The sequence below is a fragment of the Zootoca vivipara genome, chromosome 5 (assembly GCF_965207765.1).
Source record: "Zootoca vivipara chromosome 5, rZooViv2.hap1.1, whole genome shotgun sequence".
Lineage (NCBI taxonomy): Eukaryota > Metazoa > Chordata > Lepidosauria > Squamata > Lacertidae > Zootoca > Zootoca vivipara.
Window position 1 is genome coordinate 78,333,565 of NC_142588.1, and position 22,039 is coordinate 78,355,603.

Genomic DNA, 22,039 nt, shown 5'->3' on the forward strand with positions numbered 1-22,039 from the left:
TCCAGAACAGCTTTTTGTCACAGGGATGAGGGGGTTGTTCCAGGGGATGAGGGGGAGGCCTCGAGTCAGAAGGGAAACTGCATGAAGGGCCAGCTCAAGACATTTTGCCACCTGAGGCGAAGGGCAAGGCACATACAGAAGCCAATTAGTAGCTGAATCTCTCTCTAATACTGTTGAAAGGACAGTGTCTTCCACTGCACTTAAGGGCAGCAGGTGAGCATAGTGAGTACAGGGCAGAGGACATCGCACTCACAGCTCTGGCCACTCCCTGCACCCTCAGCACCAGCCACCTGAGGCAGCTGTCTCACTCTGCCTCATCACAGGTTTGGCCCTGACTGCATGCAAGGCCACACCTAGCAGCACGTCTGCAAGGTGAGGCTCTGGTGCCAGTGCCCTAGGACTGCCATACCCCAGACTCAAAGGACTCCATCCCAGAAGCCCCAGTGTGACCAGAGGCACCTTTCAGTGAAGGTGCACCTTGCAAACTGAGGTCCTGGTGCTACTCCTATAACAGGGGTCAACTTTGACTGTTTCTGAAGCAACAGCGGATCTCTGCTCTCTGTTGGTATTCAGCCTGAACCCTGCGTGGACAAGCCTAGCTGCAGGTCACCTCTCAAGGAGGGCATATAGGATTAATTGAATTGGTGGGACTGGTGAGAACTGGGTGCGCTAACTTGTGCAAGCAAAAGCGATACCCGCTAACCACCATTAGATAAGAACTGTTGATTTGAATTTCTGGGTGCTGATCAGCGCAACTCTGAACAAACAAAGTCGCAGTGACATCTTGTGTTTTGACAGTGAAGTAAGACTGTCCTATGCACTCTACGTGCCGCAATCTCACCCTTGGACGTCACTGTCTAATATTAGGCATTGGGTTGGCATAGCTGGGTGCTCTGGCGAACAAAATGTCATGTCAGTGACTCATAACCTCTCCTGAGCTATTATCAAGCATCACTGGCTGCCAAGCAGGGTCAGCACACACCACCAATGAAATTCCACAGGTCGTGACATCACAGTCAGTATGTTCCAACCCAAAAATACTTCCTTTTCCAGGGTAGCAGCTCACAGGATTGAATCATAAGGTTACAGTGTCTATCCTTCAAAGATCAAAACGAACTTGCCTGGAACAAGAGGAGCATAATGCAACACAGCTGGTTGTCTTGTGATGTACTTTAACACAAAGGAACAACATTTCACAATGTGATAAGTGTTAGGTGCATTCATTTGTTAGCTTGAAAATCACAAATTAAAGCTGTCATCAGGTATGACCCGATTAAAGCAGTCATACTTGATAATATTTTTGCTTCTAATTTCTACATGAATACTTTTATTTTGGGGCTCATCTGCAACTGTTAAATCATCGTCTTTTTTGGTCCTGCAAACATACATAATAGAATAATTCATTTATGTGCATGAATGCTCAGAACACCTAAACAGAATTCATACATTTTCTTCCATTATTAAATAGAAATATATATTCCTGATTCAGGATTTTTGAGAAAGGTGCAAACAGTCTGTAAGAGGAATAGAGCCTTTTTTGGAGTCTAAATGTTGGTAATAATATATTGGATAACACTTTATTGCACTGTTATATTTCTTAGTAAGAGAAATTGCAAACCAACGATTTGATGCTTGGATACAATTTTTAAAAATCAATCTCCTTGGTACATTGTTAATTGTTTAATGGTTCAGTGCTATGGCTAAAATCAAAAAGATTTGTGCAACTAGTTCTGTGTCCAAGGGGCTCCTCCTATAGCAAACAGTTCCACACTTATGAAACTGAATTAGGGCACTTCCCAAGACAGCTTTTGAAATTGTATGAGAAAAACAGAAAACTCCACTGGGCATGCCTAAGACCTTTTCTAGAGATATTTCCTTGAGCAGAACCCAAAACCAATACTGCATCTGATTCAAAATGTTACACTAAGACGAGTGAGGTTGCAGGGTCTGATGACATTCATTATTAAGCAGACTGATTGAGAGGTGTGGGCAGGTGGCCTCTTGAAATTCTCTACCCTGTTTGTAGGCAGAGAAACTAGAAGGAGCATTTCACTAAATTTCTCCAGGCGAGTAACAAATTCTCCAACAGTTTCTCAGTAGCTGGTGCTCATCATTAGTGGTAATCATAACAGAACTGAGAAAAATGAAAAATCACATCCATTTTCTCTAGGGGAAAAAATTATTCTGAGAAATTTCAACTCAGTTATACGTTGATTAAGTCATCACAAGGATATATGTATATGCAGCTACAAAGCAGACTTTGTTTTGATGCATACAAACATTTACTTGGTAGTTTCCATCTAGAGAGGAACAGGCACTTGTGGTGAGGTAGCTGAAAAGATTTTATATAAATCCCCAGGGTGGAAGGTAAATTTAGGAGGGAAAAATAGCAACAGAGGGCATCTTTTAGCAGCTGCAATAGGTTTCTTGTGATACGAGTAATATGAAAATTACATACCCCAAATATGTTCATAAAGCTCAACAATTAATTTAAAGTATGCTCATTACAGAATTATTGAAAGTCGATTATTGATGTACCCATTTCATTACAATGAACCTAAGAACCCCATTGCTATGTGATGCACAAGCCAATCAGAACGCGGCTTTGGCTGCAAATACACAAGCACCAATGCAAAGCAGACCTATCCAAATCATGGCACAGGCCGAGTGCAGTTGCCTTGTGCACCAAACACCCAAAGCGTCTGTGGGTGGGGGCCAAAAGACAGTCCAGACGAAGGGCTCTACCGATCCGCACAACTTTTGGAAAGGTAGCCAAATGAAATTTATAGATGATTTATTATCGTGTATTTCACACCACTGCCACCCTGTTTCAGGTTTCTTCCAGTTTGGGATATTTATTATGGTTGGTTTGTTCAAGTGACATCTCAATGAGCTGGTCTCAACGCAGCTGTTTCAACAAAAGAAAGCCAGATGTACGGCCTCATCCCTTGCTGATAGAAAAAGCTCATTTTCCCTCAGTGACCCCATTCCCAATGTCCCTTCTTGAAAGGGTGAGGGAGGGAGAGAGAGGGAGGGGGAAGATGAATTTATTGACCTACAAGGCTGACATTTAATCTTGCTTGTTTTCGTCTCATGTTATTTTAGCCACAGTCTTGTAGTGGCTTCATAAATACCCACGGGAACGGCTACAGTCACGTTGCCATCAATCTCTAAGGCTACAGCCAGTAAAATTCTGTCGTTCTAAATTTGGGCTCGAAACTGGTTTAGTAGCTGGAGATATGGGCAAAAGGAGGAATCAATTTTTGGAGTATAAATTTTATCCAGAACATCCAACTTGCTTTCCCATTCTCCATATCACTGATGATCTAGAATAGCAATCTGAAGCCTTGCCGGACCCAAAGTCTGATAGCCTGAAACGATAACCAACTTTCCATCTGTTTATGAACTTTGTAGCATAATTACCGTACACCTTTTTCTCTCTTTCTCTGGGGGTGACCACACATGAAGGGGCAAAACAAAAGGATGAGGACAAGCAATTCCCCCGCAAACCCAAATGATTCCTAAAATAGAGGAATCATCTCAACTGAAAAACACACACAGAATAATTTTAGTGCACCAGGTTATGTTATAAATGCATCTTATGTTTCACAGTGTTACAAGAGATACCAGAGATATAAAATGTTGGAAGTGACTTAGTCAGATAGTTGGTTAGATGAATCAAGTGAGATCATGTGGCTCACAAAAAGGATTGTTTGCTTGGGAATCAGCCCTAAATAAAAGCATGAAGCCATGTTGTTATGCTGTTAATATATTTTGCAGTACACAATTTGATCCATTTGGCTGGCCTGTATGCCATAGCTGCCAAGTTTTCCCTTTTCTCGCGAGGAAGCCTATTCAGCATAAGGGAAAATCCCTTTAAAAGAGGGATAACTTGGCAGCTATGCTGTATGCATGGTCTCTCCCCCCCCCCGGCCTTTCAGGGGCCCTGCTGTCCGATGTGACTGGAAATGGAAAGATGACTTACAATCAAGTTTGTTTTTTCCCCTGAGGTGAAGAAGGATTTCCCCATCTTGTTGAAAATGATTTTTTCCCATTGCTTTGTCCCTAGGGGTTGTGCCATCTTTTTATCAAGGCCAGACACTTGCTATTTCAAGCAGAGCCCTTGTTTAACCCCCCCCCCCCTTTTGGTCTCTTGTTCTAAACAGCTCTTTGCAACCAACCAGCCAAGATGCCTCCCATCTTCCAACTGGAAGAGAAGCATTCTTTGTTACGGTTTGTTTCCAATAAAAGTTGTGGTCTGCAGCCTTTAGTCTGCTGTATGTGAAATGTACCAACATTTAAGACGGCATCACATGAGACTTCACATAGACCTTTTGGGGTCTATGGGCACACTTACAAACAAGAAAAACTTATGGGCCCACCTCCTTCCCAAAGCCAGGCAAGCAGCCCTCCACCTTACAGGGGGTACATTTCCAGGGGCTTTACGTATTTTTGCATTTTTTTGCATATATGCATGGACACCTGAAACCCAACCCTCATTTATTTATTTATTTATTTATTTTCTTACCTACCTACCTACCTACCTACCTACCTACCTACCTACCGCCCATCTGGCTGGGTTTCCCCAGCCACTCTGGGCACCTCCCAACAGAACATTAAAAACACGATAAAAGATAAAACATTAAAAACTCCCCTAAACAGGGTTGCCTTCAGGTGTCTTCTAAAAGTCAGATACAGTGGTACCTCGTTAGACGAATGCCCTGCTAGACAATTTTTTTGCTAGACAAATTGGTTTTGCGATCGGAGGTTGCCTCACAAGACAAATTTGTTTTGTGAAAAATTCCTCTAGCGAATCGTGGTTTCCCATAGGAATGCATTGAAATTCAATTAATGCGTTCCTATGGGCAAATAATAAATAAATAAAATTCAATGCATTCGTATGGGATTCACAAAACGAATTTTTCGCAAAACGAATTGACTCACAGAACGAATTAAATTTGTCTTGCAAGGCACCACTGTAGTTGTTTATTTCCTTGACATCTGATGGGAGGGCGTTCCACAGGGTGGGCGCCACTACCGAGAAGGCCCTCTGCTTAGTTCCCTGTAACCTCACTTCTCGTAGCGAGGGAACCACCAAAGCCCTCGGCACTGGACCTCAGTGTCCGGGCTGAACGATGGGAAGGGAGACACTTCTTCAGGTATACTGGGCCGAGGCCGTTTAGGTCTTTAAAGTTCAGCACCAACACTTTGAATTGTGCTCGGAAACGTAGGCTTATTGCATATTGCTATGAGTTTGGGGTATTAAGCTGGATGCCAGACCTCTTTAATCCCTAGATCCACTAAGTGTTAGAATTTAATCAAGGCTTCTAATTCTTGCAAAAGCCAGGCTAGCCTGCTGGTCAGATGAGAACCTGATTGATGAGCCATTAATGGGGATTAAGAGGCTCCGTGCAGGACAGCAAATAGGTTGGGCCTCACTCAATGGATAAAGCCAGAGTTTAGAGTTGAAAGTGCAGTGATAGGACCCAGAAGCAAAGCAGAGAGAGAGATAGAGTGCTATGTTGGAACTCTGCCTGAATCCAAGGCAAATATGACCCCTCCATCATAGGCTCAGGTCCTATATATGTGTAAATAAACCATATATCATAAAGACACCCACAGTCTCCGAAGTGCCTCATTCCCAGAAGGAAACATGAACCTTGGGGAAGTGCCTGGAGCCCCTGGTGTCTTGTACTGCTCGGAGATTGGGGTGGCGTGCAACAATATAAATATTTTTACATAAATAAAAATAAACAGCAGTCTGTTGTGGAATCCCATTCTGTGTAGCATGTTTGTGTACATCAGAACAGCAGCGGCTGCAGGTGCCACAGACAGGGTGCCACTGCATACCGGATTTCCTGACGTTGAGGATCACTGCCACTTACTGGGAAGGGGAGGGGCAAGGCGTAGTGAGCTCAGTGTGGTGCACGCATGGCTGCGGAGCCAATCCAATGCTCTTGTTCCTGCGCCCATCATGCACCCAGCTCCCTGTGCCTTCTCCTCTCCATAAATGGCAGCAATGCTCGACATCGGGAAGCCAGAGTACCACGCCACCCTGCCTGAGCTGTCCTGTTTGTCTTGGCACACCAACCCTGCTGCACCTGAACTACATGGTGAGAGCAAAGGCAGAGCAACCCAAACCTTCTTTATGCCAGTTTGGGTATCCCTCCACCCAGCTCTCTTGGCTGATTTTTGGCCAGCCTTGCTGGCAGAGTGATGCAGAACGATGCAACTTCCACCTGCCAAACACTGGGGGAAGCCAGCAGAAAGTCCCCAAATGGAGCATTCCAATGGTGGGGAGCAGGCAAGGTTGAGCCAGTCCAAGATCGACTGGATCCCCAGCTAACCTCACTGGGTTCAATAGTTTCTCCATTCCAGCTTCCACCATGTCAGCCATGGCCAACAGGACCATGGAAGCTGCAGAAACCCACCAGCGGGGTGGCAGTGAGTGTTTGGATTGCACCTCAATCGCCTTCTTGATTGTTATCCTCTCTTCTGACACCACTAAACCAAAATATCCCATGTGCGGCTTATTGAAAAATGCATTGACACATACACAAAGGACAGAAAAATAATGTGATGATTATAGAGTCCATCTATTACAGGCACGTCCAACAGGTAGATCATGATCTACCGGTAGATCACTGGATGTCTGTGGTAGATCACTGCTAGATCACTGGCACCCCCAAAAAAGCTCACCCAAAATTTTCCTCCTCCCTAAAAAAAGCTGAACAACTATGACCTGAAGCCCTAAACAAAAATGGACCTTCCTCCCTCCTAAAAGAAGCTCAACAAGTTTGACCTAAACCCCCCAAAACAGGGCTTCCCTTCCTTAAAAAAACTCAACAGCTTTGACCTGAACCCCCCGAAAGGGGGTAGCTCACTCCCAGTTTGTAACTCTGTGAGTAGATCACAGTCTCTTGGGAGTTGGCCACCCCTGATACATTTAGCATTCTTTTTGGAATGCTTCCTTAGTTAAAACTTCACTGGAAATCTTGTCAACTCGCATGGTTATTTTTAGCTGAGCTCATCTTGTTTGGTGGCTTTGATGTGCTGACTTACTAATGAGAAAGAATTACACAAAGAGAGGATATTAAGAATGCAGAGTCCACTGATGACATGGTACAGTTGGAAGGACAAATTAACATATGAAACTGCATCAAAGATGGAGAAACAGCCTACCTGACTTGAAACGCCTTATTCTGCAAGTTTTAAATTATGCCCCAAGGTTCCATAAAATGGGCGGAACCTGGTATTAAAAATTTGGGACTTGCCTATGTGTTATGGGCAGGGAAGGGAGGGACCAGGCCTATGAGGCAGAGTGATCAAGAGAGGGCTGTGATCATGAATGTCATGGGAGGGTGTCACGAGAGGGCAGAAAATGGTTAGGTTACTTAAATTGTTGTTTTTATTGTTCTTTAATTCCCAGAGAGAGACATTTCTGGAGATTCTCTGTTTCAGGTGCCAAAAAACTTGGCCAGCATTGCACATTTTGCATATTGACTTGTGAGGGAGGAGGAAGCCATTTGCCATTTCGCCTCAGGTGGCAAAATGTATTGGGACTGCCCTGTGGAAACAACCCCTCCTCATTATTCTCTGAAACATCTGGACACTGTTTTTGGGGTCAAAAAAGTTAGTCACACCTTTCTTGCTACTTATCTATACCCTGTAGATAAAAAACAACTTGTTGACACTGGCTATCAACCATCTAATTTTGATGGACCTTCTAGAAAATTCCAAAAATGAATACCTGTAGGTGAAATAGTGTAAATGGTGAGAAAGCCTGATCAATTTTCAATATAGTCTGATCCACATACACAAAGGTGGTTAGTTGGGCTATTAAAACAATTTAGCAGTCAGATATCCTGTGGCCATAGTTTGAAATCTAAGCTAAGTAAACGCATATCTCTTGGGAGGGGGTAGTTAATTCCTGAAGATAAACAACCCTTTATGGTGTTTAACACACATGAAGTCATAAGTATCTTGAGGCATGAGGCAAGTAAAAATAGAGTCTTAAAACTTAAGGCCTGGGTTTTAAATGGCTTACTTTAGGTGTAAGTGGGAATTTTGAGTAGCAGATTCATATGCTACATAATATCTGAAAATCACCTCAGTTTCAAAAGCAGTTTGCCATAGGATAGAGGGGGATAACGCTCAAGAAATATATACAGTGGTACCTCGGTTTATGAACACAATTGGTTCCGGAAGTCTGTTCATAAACTGAAGCGTTCATAAACTGAAGCGAACTTTCCCATTGAAAGTAATGGAAAGTGAATTAATCCGTTCCAGATGGGTCCGCGGTGTTCGTAAACCGAAAATTCGTAAACCGAGGTGTTCGTAAACCGAGGTTCCACTGTATCCCAAAGCACCTTGAACATACCAAACAACATACCAATGGTTCCTCAGTAAAAATCGGCAGTGAGGTATGCCAGTTTATATTGCCTCATGATGAGGTTGGCTCTTCTACACTGTCAAAAACCCATGCAACCTTTCCTTAATTAAACTTATTTAAGCAGAAAGGCCACAGCTCAGTGGTAGAGTATTTGGCTTTACCTGCAGAAGCTCCCAGGTACATCCTGGCACGGCTGGGAACGTCCCCAGTCTGAAACCCTGGAGAGTTTCCGCCAGTCAGTGTAGACAATACTGCATTAGATGGGCCGGTGGTCTGACTGAGAATAAGGCCGCTCCCTATGTTCCTTGTAATAACACAGACAAGAAGCTGGAGGGAATGTGAAACGTTTTCGAAAGGCCAAACTTTGCAACCAGGAGGGCTAAACCTTCATTTGATTTAGAATTCAACTGGCATTTTCAAGTCTTCACCATCGCTCACACATTACATTTTCTGTTGTGAGCCTAAGAAGTCTTAAGTGTGCATGAATGTGACAACACACACACCATAGACACAGCAACTGGCCTGTGAGAACTGGGCTGCAGCTCCCCATAGGAACCTGGGTTGGATCACTGAGCCAGCCTCTTTAAACCATAGTTAAGTTAATTTATGGTTGAAAGGTGAAATTGTGGCGTGCTTCTGCATCCTGCTGAAATCAGAGGTGTTTTCTTCCTGCTGTGCTGCCAGAAGTTGAGCTATGGTTCCGGCTTATCACTACGTCTGAACCTGGGCTTGTGATGGTGCAGCCGGATCAGGGGAGGAACGAGGTGCCTGCAATTTCAGCGGCACGAACCAGGAAGCTGCACCGTGTCACTTTTAAACTACAGTTTAGAATTGATGCTTTTGAATTATGGTGCTGGAGGAGACTCTTGAGAGTCCCATGGACTGCAGGAAGATCAAACCTATCCCTTCTGAAGGAAATCAGCCCCAAGTGCTCACTGGAAGGACAGATCCTGAAGCTGAGGCCCCAATACTTTGACCACCTCATGAGAAGAGAAGACTCCCTGGAAAAGATCCTGATGTTGGGAAAGATTGAGGGCACTAGGAGAAGGGGACGACAGAGGATGAGATGGTTGGACAGTGTTCTCAAAGCTACCAACATGAGTCTGACCAAACTGCGGGAGAATTCTTTGAGAATTGTGAGCTTCAGTAGTCTTGTTGAGCTTTTGCACATGAACCTTTGAAAGAGTCCGCCCCCTGAGTAAACCATTCCTGTGAAACGGGGAAGAAGCTGGCCACCCGTCGCATGAGATAAGAACGCATGGGAAGAGATAAGAATGCATGATACATCATAGCACTTTACTATCGGACTTGATTATTACACTTTATACTGGACTTTTAAGACTTTGAGCATGAGATTTTGTACACATTTTTGAAACTCCTTGTATATGTGAAGGTTATTGGTGCATATATTTTTTAAATATTTGCACTTCACGGTGGTTTACCTTTTCATTGTTTTGCTAACATTACCGTGTTGTCTGTTTGTTGCTGCTACATATGACCCAAGGCTACGCCAAAGAAGCTTGCAGGCTGAACTCAAGAACTAAGTGAACTACGGTAGTACAATGCCTAACCCTTCTGCAGTTGCACAACTTCAATCGTGGGCCAGGCCCTGCGACCGGCTGTGTCTACGGCAGACGTTTCAGGACGCTGGATGCCTCAAAGATTTAATTCCACGTTAGATTTCTGACTGGCACTTAGGATAACTCCAGCTGCTTCTGATTATAGATGTTAAGCACTTGAGAGGCAGCCAGAGGATATGTTCTGATGCCATCCTGCTGATGTATATGAAGACAGTTATACTTTCACCTGGAGTGCTTATAATTTGCTCACTTTAAAACTACTGCCTCTTCTTCTTCCCTTTTGCAAACCCAGCCTCCCCCAGCACTCTACCTATTGCACACCGTGTAGAGCTGAGGAGCGGTTTGACCTTCTCATTAAAATGAAAGAAGTTTGACAAAGCACTGAAGTCTATCGTCGCAGGAAGAAACGTCATGCTTAGAATTGTCATGCAGCTGAAAGGCTGAAGGATTTGGAATTGCGAACATCTGCTGCAAGTATTATTATTTTGTGGGCTTTTCTTTTTCCTTTTTTTTTTTTAAAAAAAAGGAAAACCACACATATTTTGCAGAGCAGTCATAATCAGGCTTCGCTTCAGAACAGGTAGCACCATTACTCCTCTTGTACCAAACAAGAGACTTGATTAGAATACTAAAGCAGTCTCTCTTCCTCATTATGGGCATAAATACAGGACTCATATTTGCAGTGTGTGCCATTCGGAGAGTACATATATTTTAAAAAATCGCTTTTCACAAAAGACTTTTATTCCAGGCTTGCTTATGCAGCTCTTAAATCTGACATGATTGCCTCATTTCAGCATTAAAAACCCCAATTTAAAAAGGAAAAAAAATATGGGGGAGACGCTTCACACTTCTTTTCTATTGTTCAAACATACTTTCCAATAGGGATAAAAAGTTGTGTTTTCCCTTCCTTTTTAGATGCATTTATAATTTTCTGCCATCTACTTTTTCTCCCTATGTCTAAAGCTGAAAAGAGATGGGTGGATCATCTGACGAGCATACAATATAAAAAACATATATCTTTCTCACTTTAAAATCACAAAAAGATATAAAATATACATGCATCTGAAGTGTTTGCCAAGTCACTGATTTCTGCTTTGCTCTACGGATTATATAAAACTGAATTACTGTCCTTGATTATGTTGTGTATATAAACCAGATGGGTTTTTTTTAAAAAAGTGGTGATTAAAGGAACAGATGCTATAGGATTGATGGTAAGAAAAACAACAGGGTTCAGCCATATAATATAAGTCAAGCAAAACAAGAGACAAATTGCGGTATAAAATCTAGAGATTTGTGCAATCAAGGACAGGGATGTTTTAACCCTTACTGTGTGATGTGGATAGTTATTCATCTTTAAAAATTCTTTGTAGTGGAAAATTTCTTTATTTCATCATTCTGTCTACCAGACGAACAGAACAAGCAATTTTCGTTTCAGATCGTAGTCTGGAGGATGCCAAACAAAAAAATGGAAATATATTGCTGTCCATAGTATGCTTGTAATAAGTGAGAGTTCTGCAGAAATGAACGTGCTGTAACAAACCATGTAAACTAGGATAGCTGCAGTTTCAAAGACTCCACGAGAAAGACCACAGGTAGACATTTCACCTGACTTGTCAACATACCTGCTTCATCATAAGATACCGTCAACTTTTCCAGCATTTCTCGGTCAATGGACAGAATTTGTTGTTCCAGGATGGTCTGGTAAGACAAAACACTATTCTCTTTGTCCCTTTCATAGTCTTGAAGGTGCTGTTTTAAGACTTCAGGTAAGCGGGATTTCACATATTCTGCTGCTGACTATAGAGGGTAGATGAAAGAAAGAAAGAAAGAAAGAAAGAAAGAAAGAAAGAAAGAAAGAAAGAAAGAAAGAAAGAAAGAAAGAAAGAAAGAACCTAGTTAGTTTTGTATGGGTATAGCTTAGTAACTTGACTTACTTGTTTTGTCACATTTGTCACACAGGCATATTTAAACACATGCAAACAAAAATATTAACGTTTTCAAAAGAAATGCAGAAATATCAGAATTGTGAAATAAATAAAATGATGTACTTCTTCACACGGCACACAGTTAAATTCCGAAATTCATGACCACAGAATGAAGTTGAAGTAATGGCTACCAATGGGAGGGCTTTAAAATGGATTTAGATAAATTCATGGAGGATAGGGATATCAATGGCAACTAGCCATAATGGCTATATATTGCCTCCAATATCAGAAGGGGTATGTCTCTGAATACCAGCTGCTGGGAACCACAAACACAGAGAGTGCTGTCGCACTCAAGTCCTGCCTGCAGACTTATGGCAAGGCATCTGATTAGAACAGGGTGGACTATTATGTTCTTACCCAAGGCCAGTCAAGGTATTTTGGCGCCTGAGGCAGAATATTCCACAAGTGCCTCTCCCACTCCCTGGCAGTAGAAACACACACACACACACATACACACAAAATTAAAGAGGAAAACATTTGCTGCCCTTTATGACACCCAAAGTCAGCTACTAGTGCAGTTGTCCCACCGTGCCTAATGGGAGGTCTGGCCCTGTTCTTTGTACGGTTCTTGGTTTCTGAACTAGCTTCCCCTCCCCTTGAAAAATCATGTTGCAGTAATAAGGTATTGTGAGCATTTGCCTTCCCTGAGACATTAAGGGTTCCTTAATGTAGAAGTGGGAAAATGTGCCCTTTTTTGCTCTTAAATTTTTTTAATAATAATCCAATTGTCGCATAAAATGTGAATTCTTTGTCAAGGAAAGCCTGAATTACAGTGAATGAACGGAAGGCGCAACTGGAAGCTCATTGGCTACGATGTAAACAATGGCTGTGGTGCAAACAATCATATGTTTGTTGTTTACATTGCTAGATTCTTGCTGCTGAACAGCCACCATATGCCCAACTTGTTACAGATGCTTGGCAAATCACCAATATACTGGGCTGACTCAAAGTTTTTCTAGCTGAAGGATCATTTAATGCCTCAGCAGGATGGCTGAAGAGCAATGCTTGCTTTTGGTAATTTAAGTACAGTTCCCTCAATTAGTTGTTGTTTGATTAAATTATTCAGAACATTTAGCTATAGTTAAATTTGGCACTCAGCCACCAATGAACTGTTGTTAAATAGCACAGATTGCCAATAAACAATATAACACATCATTATTTGAGCCAATGGCCTGGAATATATCCAAAATATGCAGAGTTGTTCAGCAGGAGAGCGAAGCACACAATGTTGAATTTGCATTTTAAAGAATACACAATATCTTGGCAACATTAAGCCAAATATATGGCAATGCATAAAGTGATAGTAGTAAGTTTCTAACCTGAATAGTAAAAGGTAAAAAATGGTTAGCAAAGGTAAACAACAACAATAACCAACCAATATTGAGCTAAGAGATCCTGGATAGTCAACATGGTGCCCTACAGATGTTGCTAAACTACAATTCCCATCATCCTTGGCCATTGGCTTTGCTGGCTGAGGCTGAATGGATTTGGAGTCCAACACATTCTGGAGAACACCTTATTGACTAGCCCTGCAACAGATTAATGGCTTAGAAATTATTTCATAAAGAGCCTTCTAAGACAAGAAAACAACTCTTGAATTTTGTCCCATTGTAACCAATATAAGATAAAAAGTTTACCAATAATTTGCTACCCTTTTACCTTTACCCTTTTATGATACTCAAAACCTGCTGCCTGAAGCTGCCACCTCACTTTGCCTAATGATAGAGCCAGCTCTGATAATGCCACAGTGCATCAAGGTTGAAGTAGATGTTAACAGGTGGTGCACTTCTTTAATACTGGACAAAACCTATAAACATTGCCACCTGGAATGTATTCCTGAGGTCACTTTTGCTACTGAACTGAAGAACTACACCCAATGAAATTTTGCCCAGATGTGTGTGTGAATACCAACAATGCAAACTCATTTCCAGATCAAGCCAGAATGTCCTTTGACCTCTTGTGACCAAGCATGGTCCACATGGTTGGTGAAAGCTGAAGTGGCTCTACTTGAGCACACTTGGGGAGATGCAACCTTGGAAAACATGTGCAGCTGCCCCAGTTGTATGCAAGTAGTGAGCCACAGTGCAGGCAAAACATAACCAGCATGGCTAGCAGTCACCGATAGTCTTCTCCTTCATGAACTTGTCTAATCCCAAAGGCTTCCAAGTTGGTGGCCATAACTGGCTCCTCTAGGAGCAAGTTCCATAGCTTAAGTACTTTCTTTTGCCTGTCCTGAATCTTTCAAAACTCAACTGCATTGTCCATGAGTTTGAGAGTTGCGAAAGAGGGAAAAAAACTTATCTCGATCCCCATTCTATGCCATGCATCATTTTTATACACTTCTATTCTTGCTTGCCTTTTCTCTAATGCTCCACATGCCTTTCCTCACAGAGAAGTTGCTTCATTCCCTTGATAACTTTGGTTGCCCTTTTCATAAACTTCCCAGCTTTAGCAATCTGAGTGCAGAAGAAGAAATGGGGGGGGGGCGAGTTCTGTTTTTATTTATTGAATATATCTAAAGTTTTTTCTATACTACCCCCAATTCTATACTTCCCAGGCAGTTCACAATAAACACACAAAAAGGCACTGTTAAAAACCCTAACAATTCTTTGTATTTTCCCTGTCCCTATCAAGAAAGCAGCTTGTGTTCCTGAAGCAGAAAAAGTTCATGCATCACTCTATGACCCCCATTTTGGATGTCCGAAACAAGCAGGACTTGATATGCTTCTTGTTCCCTCTGGGAGTTCAAGCATCTGAGTCTGTTCTGAGTCTTAAGGCAGCAAAGGCCTGCTGATAAAATATGTTGAGGTTATGTCTAGAGACCCCGCCCTTTCCACTTTTAGGAAGAAGTCTCGCTGAATCTTTGTGCCGTGATTAAAAATAGGGCTGAGTGACAAGTCACAAAACAATGTAGGGTCTTCCATTTTACTCTCTTTTGGGTGAAGAAATGCAAGATGAAACGGATTCCGGCTTTCCTGTCTATGACACTAAACTACAAACAGAGAAGGAGGGGGGGAAAAATCCCTCTGATCTCCTTCTCTTGGCTGCAGCCAAAGTACAGTCAAGACGACATGCGATGGGAAAGGACCCAGTGAAACTTTTGTGCTTCCTTTCCAGTTTCCAAGGAAAATGGGCTCCGGCACAGGAAATGCTGGATTCTGTTTGTGAGATTTGGCTATAAATTGTCCCCTGCAATCCAAGTTTCATTCGTTTCTGCAGGTTTATATTTAGTCTCCCTAACTCTACAGCTAATTGTGTTAGGAAGCCCTTATGTATCACTGAAGTTATATTCAATTTGTCTAGAAGCCTGGCAGTGCAGAACGAATGAAATTATTCCATCAAATGCAAATTAACTTGCAACATGAGCACAAGATATTTAATGCTAGGTTTTAAATAGTCATTTGCTTCCAGCACTAGGAAGCGAGAAGAAGACACGCCATACAGTAATTGTTTTAGTTCATTGGCACACTGGTGTCGAGCTCAGCAAGTGCTTGAGATGTGCATGTGCATTTTTGAATGGCTCACATCGGATAGGATTCTCATCTAAACATGTTTGCAACCACGTGGGTTAGAAAAAAGCATTGCACTTTTCCTGATTTTCAGTTATCACTGCATAGACGATTAGCCCCTGGGGCCATTGTGGAATTGTGAAAGAGCAGCATAGGAATGTATGAAGCTGCTATGCTTGCTGACTAGAAGCAGCTGGCCTGTTCTGCTACCCTCAAATAGGGATGCAGGACAACTTTAGACAACTTTAATCTATAGACACCTTCAGACAACTTAAGTTTACACTGACTTGACTCAGGGTGATGCAAAGTTAGTAAATATTTGCAAAGCACTTGGGATTACTTTAGTACGTGCAACAGAAATAAGAGTTTGATCCAGATGAGGTTCCAACTCATCTGATGAAGGAAGAGCCTCTGGGTTCAACCCAATGTGTGCAATATTTCTTTTCAGTGAATCAATGTAATTTGTCTTAATGCTGGACTTCAGAATGTTGCAAAGGGCCTCTGCACATCTAGAAATCTCTAGCCCTCTTTGTATCAGTTCAGCACAGTTGAGGATTTGGGGGGGGGCAAATCAGCATTTTCTCTAAAGCAAATGGTGGCACACACACATAAAAACGAAGCCGCTGCAAAAGGAAAAGCTTTTGAAACATGGAGAAACTAGAAACATCTCAAAGTTGTTCTAAAATGCATCTAAGTATTTCCTATGAGGGAGATTTATGGTGCTCTCACATACGCTCTCCACCTCGTCCAACTTTCTCATTGCATGACGAGATATTACAGAGATTTCATATTCCATCATACTTTGGGGACAGCCAAGGTCTTGCTGTCCTTGAAGGATGCTAAGGCACCCACGTATTTGGCACCAATGATATAAACAGTTTTTGCAGCACACATTTCAACTTTCTTAGATCTACCTTTAAATTCATCTTGCTTACAGTTAACTTCTGACATCTGATTTTTTTTTGTTTTTTTGCTTTGTGAAAAATCAACAACAGAATGGATATACTGACCTAGCAGAGAGGGATGGTAAAGTATTTGAATATGGAGCATTAAGATTTCTACTAGGCTTGTTGTTTATCATCGTTGGGATGAAAAATCTTTTGGGGATTTTTTATTTTATTTAATGGGTGTGTGTGTTATTTTATAGTTTAATAACAACATTTTAATAGTCTATATATCTTCAAATTCCATGGTAACCAAAAATGCTCCAAAAGAAACACGGAATTTTTACAAGCTTTTCCCTTTTTTTGGCAGAAGGACTTGGTTGACACATGGTGTTTGCGTGTTTGCAATTGGCAACTGAACCTTATTAAAAGGAGGATAGGGCATTTTATTTTATTTTTTCTTCTTGGGACTTTTAAAAAGAAACATTTGTGAAATTGATGAGAAACAGAGGGGATATGAATATTGTCTGGAAGTCATTGAAATGCCATAATATGGTTCTGCAAATATGCTGAGCTTTAAACAGTAAAAATCAAAGTAGCAGGTTAAACTTTTAAAAAGCCATTGACAATATCGAAATACCTTGGAGAGTTATTATCTAGTCACCTTATGCAATTTAACTGTAAATGGCTACATTTTATCATTCCAATGAATCACACACACACACACACACACACACACACACACACACAGAGACTTTCTGAGTATAAATTCTTTCAGATAAGGGATGAATTTATTCTCTAGTTATCGCTTCTCGGCCTTTTGGCTAAAATCAAGTGTAGAATTTATTCTCTAGTTAGAAAGATCTTCTTTAGGTCCAGAAGAGAACCGTATGCACTTGAAAATATTCTTTATACAAAATGGCAGTAAGAGATTAGTCTGGTATTTATGAGATCTAATCTCTATTGAAATATCAGCTTTCCTTAAAAAAAAAAGTAGGAAAATCCTGACCGTCTGATTATTTTGAAAAATGAATTATACCGATTAATCTGACGAAGTGTGCATGCACACGAAAGCTCATACCAAAATAAAACTTAGTTGGTCTTTAAGGTGCTACTGAAGGATTTTTTTTTATTTTTTATTTTATACCGATTAATGTGTTAATTTAATAGATTAATTGCAAAATCTTTTTTTTTTACTGAAGCAGGTGTATAAATTAGGTCACAATGCACGTTAGAGGGAAGGGGAAAGTCACGTTGGCTTTTTACATGCATTTTCCAAGTTCAAAATGGTTAGAACCATTTGGAACATAATACTGAACAGGCAAGTGCCTATCAATTCCAGCTGACATTTTAATAGGTTATCTCAAAAGCAATGTGGAAGAAGACAGATTTGCTATCCACAGCTAAAATGGCAATTTTAATTTCTGGAAGAAAAATATTCCTCCATCAAGTATCTCAATGATTTTATTGGATATGGGACATAGCATTCTGTGAAAACTCAGGAAGGGCAGGTCAACTGAGAATTGTAATGAAGTTCAGTGATGTTCTGAAATGACAGATTCAGCAGCACTGCATGACTGCTCTCTCTGTTTGCATTGATTTGACTCAAGACACTGCTTTAGGTTTGCTGTAATTGTTTCCCCACCTCCAACATTACTGGATCTACATTGATGCCTCTCTTGTTTCTGAGTTCAATCAGCTTTAAAGGACTACATGTTTTGAGGTCAGAGTACATAAAGAACCCCTCACTTGCTCCCACTGAGATCTTTGAGGAAATATCTGCTATGTGTTCCACCACAGTTGGAAGTAAGGGCTGGTGGGGACATGGGACAGAGACTTCTTGATTGCAGCACCATGGAGCTCATTGCTAACCTTCAGAAACCTGGTGAGGAACATCTTCTAATGATGCTTCAGTGGTGACCTACCGCCCTGATTAGATTCACATCTGCTCTGTAGCTGTTGGTCCTTTTCTATTTCTATGGTGCTGCTGTGCTTTTTAGAAATTAGGCTGAGTGATGCATGAAATTCTATGGTTGATGTATGCCCCATAAAACATAGAGAAGCCTGCTTGAAACATGGGGTGGGTTTGGAGGGCAAGACCGATGGCTAATCTGTCATGCAGATTGTTACATCTGGAGGAAGTCAAGGCATCTGGCTGGCTACTGTGAGCACCGGCTATGGGACTAGAGGTGGGCCTCTGGTTTAATCCAGCAGGTCTTTCCTTAAGATAAGCTCATATGTCAGGTGAAGAACATATTGAGACCTCTTTCCAACATTATGTCTGCCATCACCCTCAAACTCCTTATGTTTATTTGAATGCAACCACATATAAACATTTATCCCTCTTAGGCAAGATCATAATTAACCAAACATTTTGAATCCCCTCAGGCCATTAAATTAATGAGGCCTTACTGTGGATATTTAGAAGTTGAGGCATTCCTTGCCAATCATAGCTAAGAAATAAGAAATAATTCATCAAATACTGTTTCTAGTTGCACCTGTGGTTTATCCTGGAATGAACCTTCCACTCTTTTAAAAATTGTTTTCTTTTAATTTGATTATATGTCCAATTACTGTACGTGCCTGTAATTTGTCTAGCAAAGATTTACGCCACCAATTACTACAACTGGACTTTGAAACTAGATGCTATTGCAACAGTAAATGTGTGAATCCCAGAACTCAAATTTGTGGAGTGACATGGAAAATACAATATAATCACTACTTCAAATGCAGTAATTCTTGCTTTTAAAGAGAAACATTTCATTTATCTAACTTGCCTTTGGCCACAGGGGTATTTTCACTAAAAGCAAACACTTCTCTCCTCATCCGGTTTCAATTCACACTATTACAGTTGCAAAATGCAGCAGGTGAAATTATACATGAACAGCAATTTTATACATGGGGGCTCCCCCCATGTATCCCCCCCCCAGGTATTCAGTGGTCTGGTTTGCACATTCTTAACAACAACACTGTTAAACTATGGTTTGTTTAATTTTTTGAATGTCTGAAACCAGCCCAGCAGGCTAACCTTGGTTTGTTTTTTCCCCCAACAAACTATAATACGAAGACATAGTTTGTTTGGCCACTCTACCCCAGAAATGCACTTTTTCAAAGGCAAGAGCAACCGGAAAACAAGTCAAGCTTTGGAGAAGCAAACCATGGCTTGTTTTCTTGCACTGGAGATTACTCATGATTTGTTGAGCAAACCATGGTTAAAATCAACCACAATTGATTCTTATATGCAAACACAAGCAATGAATACATGTGGAGGGGAGCCTGCTCACCTCCCATGTAAATTTGTTGCATGTTCTCCCATCAAACACTCCCAATGTGATATCAGATAAGACATGCAGAACTTAGGCAAGATAATCTTTTGATCTGAGGGCATGACTTCTCAATGGACTAACCACTAGTTTAGGTGTGCTTTTAAAATTTATTATTATTATTATTAGTTGTTGTTGTTGTTTACTCGTGTCCGACTCTTCGTCACTCCATGGACCAGAGCACGCCAGGCACTCCTGTCTTCCACTGCCTCCCGCAGTTTGGTCAAACTCATGTTGGTAGCTTTCAGACACTGTCCAACCATCTCGTCCTCTGTCGTCCCCTTCTCCTTGTGCCCTCAATCTTTCCCAACATCAGGGTCATTTCCAGGGAGTCTTCTCTTTTCATGAGGTGTTGGATCCTCAATACACATGAGTATTGGAGCCTCAGCTTCAGGATCTGCCTTCCAATGAGCACTCAGGGCTGATTTCCTTCAGAATGGATAGGTTTGATCTTCCTGCAGTCCATGGGACTCTCAAGAGCAGGCATCTCCAAACTGCAGCCCTCCAGGTGTTTTGGCCTACAACTCCCACGACCCCTAGCTAACAGGACCAGTGGTCGGGGAAGATGGGAATTGTAGTCTAAAACGTCTGGAGGGCCGAAGTTTGGGGATGCCTGCTCAAGAGTCTCCTCCAGCACCCTAATTCAAAAGCATCATTTTTTGGCAATCAGCCTTCTTTATGGTCCAGCTCTCACTTCCATACATCACTACTGGAAAAACCATAGCTTTAACTATACGGACCTTTGTTGGCAAAGGGATGTCTCTGCTTTTTAAGATGCTGTCTAGGTTTGTCATTGCTTTTCTCCCAAGGAGCAGGCGTCTTTTAATTTCGTGGCTGCTGCCACCATCTGCAGTGACCAAGGAGCCCAAGAAAGTAAAATCTCTCACTGCCTCCATTTCTTCCCCTTCTATTTGCCAGGAGGTGATGGGACCAGTGGCCATGATCTTGGTTTTTTTGATGTTGAGCTTCAGACCATATTTTGCGCTCTCCTCTTTCACCCTCATTAAAAGGTTGTTTAATTCCTCCTCACTTTCTGCCATCAAGGTTGTGTCATCTGCATATCTGAGGTTGTTGATATTTCTTCCGGCAATCTTAATTCCACTTTGGGATTCATCCAGTCCAACCTTTCACATGATGAACAATATACAACCTTTTCGTACTCCTTTCCCAATTTTGTTGGAAGAGTCCTTCCAACTCTACAGTTCTATGATTCTAGGACTAGATGGATCATTGGTTTAACAATGTAAAAGTCTGCTGGATCAGGCCACTGGCCCATCTAGTCCAGCATCTTCTTCTCACATTGCCCAACCAGATGTTTATGAAGCCCGCAAGGAAGACCTGAGTGCAATAGCCCTCTCCCCCACTATGGTTTCCAGCAACTAGTATTCAAATATCTGACAGTGCCTCTGACAGTGCAGGTGGTGAAAAGTTTGATCTAACAGGGCAAGTCTTAGATTTTTTATTAAAAACTACCATTAAATATCACCGTGGAAAAACCCAAACCTGACCAAAGCAGATTTCCACATAAATAGATAAGCAAGCAAAATAGATATATATAGGATGTACATATTTTTCAGAGCTTTCTTTCTATATACTCTGCGACATGATCTACTGGAATATGTTACTGTATTAAGAGCAAAACTGAGGAACTGTTATCTGAAATAGGTTGTGTTTTGGGAAATATCTGAGGCATGCGAGACATATAACACTGGGCGTTCTCTGCTTCACTGCTGCCTGTAAAACACAAGATTTTTCAACTGAAGCTGGAAGCCATAAAGACTTTTATAAATGTGTCCAATGAAGTGTGAAGAATGTGAAATTCTCCTTTTTCATCCCGTTTCCAACTGTACAACGATCCAAGCTGAGCTTTAATGGAGTTCTGGAAAAATTAGAAGCATTGTGGCTTAGACTGATTATCAAACGAAGCAATTCTGTTTGGCCTTGATGAGAAACTCACACCCTGCTTTAATACAGTTCAAGAAAATGTGCCTGTAGCTCACAAGCTCTCCACGAGCTAGACAAAATGCACTTCGTATTTTGAACACCAAAGTCTTAATTCTTTGGGCTGATCTAACGTTATTCTGACAATTATGGTTATTGCTTCTACAGCCTTATGGACACACTTATGAAGGCCTCACTGCTTGTCGTTTGACAACTGAAGAGTTCTAGTAGTAATCTGAATTTGTTCCAGAAAAGATGTTCCCAAACTGTGGCTCGTGAGGTTCATTCGGGTGCAGTGGTTGAAGAAGGGAGACAGCACATCCATCACATTAAATATTATTGCTTTTTTATTGCATTTTTAATTTCTTACATTTCTTATTTGCATAGCTGCCAAGTTATCCCTTTTTTAAAGGGATTTTCCCTTA

The 22,039-nt window shown here is 41.5% G+C and overlaps 1 protein-coding gene and 1 pseudogene across 2 annotated transcripts in view; one reads left to right on the plus strand and one right to left on the minus strand.

Annotated features, from left to right (window-relative positions):
* PPM1L (protein phosphatase, Mg2+/Mn2+ dependent 1L) overlaps positions 1-22,039 on the minus strand; it is a 167,512-nt gene that overhangs the window by 35,574 nt on the left and 109,899 nt on the right. For both annotated transcript variants that reach the window (XM_088669156.1, XM_088669155.1), the window contains exon 3: positions 11,595-11,769. In XM_088669156.1, coding sequence (XP_088525282.1) covers positions 11,595-11,769 — 175 coding nt within the window. The remainder of the gene's footprint in view (positions 1-11,594; positions 11,770-22,039) is intronic.
* LOC148685747 (U2 spliceosomal RNA) lies at positions 17,155-17,307 on the plus strand (annotated as a pseudogene).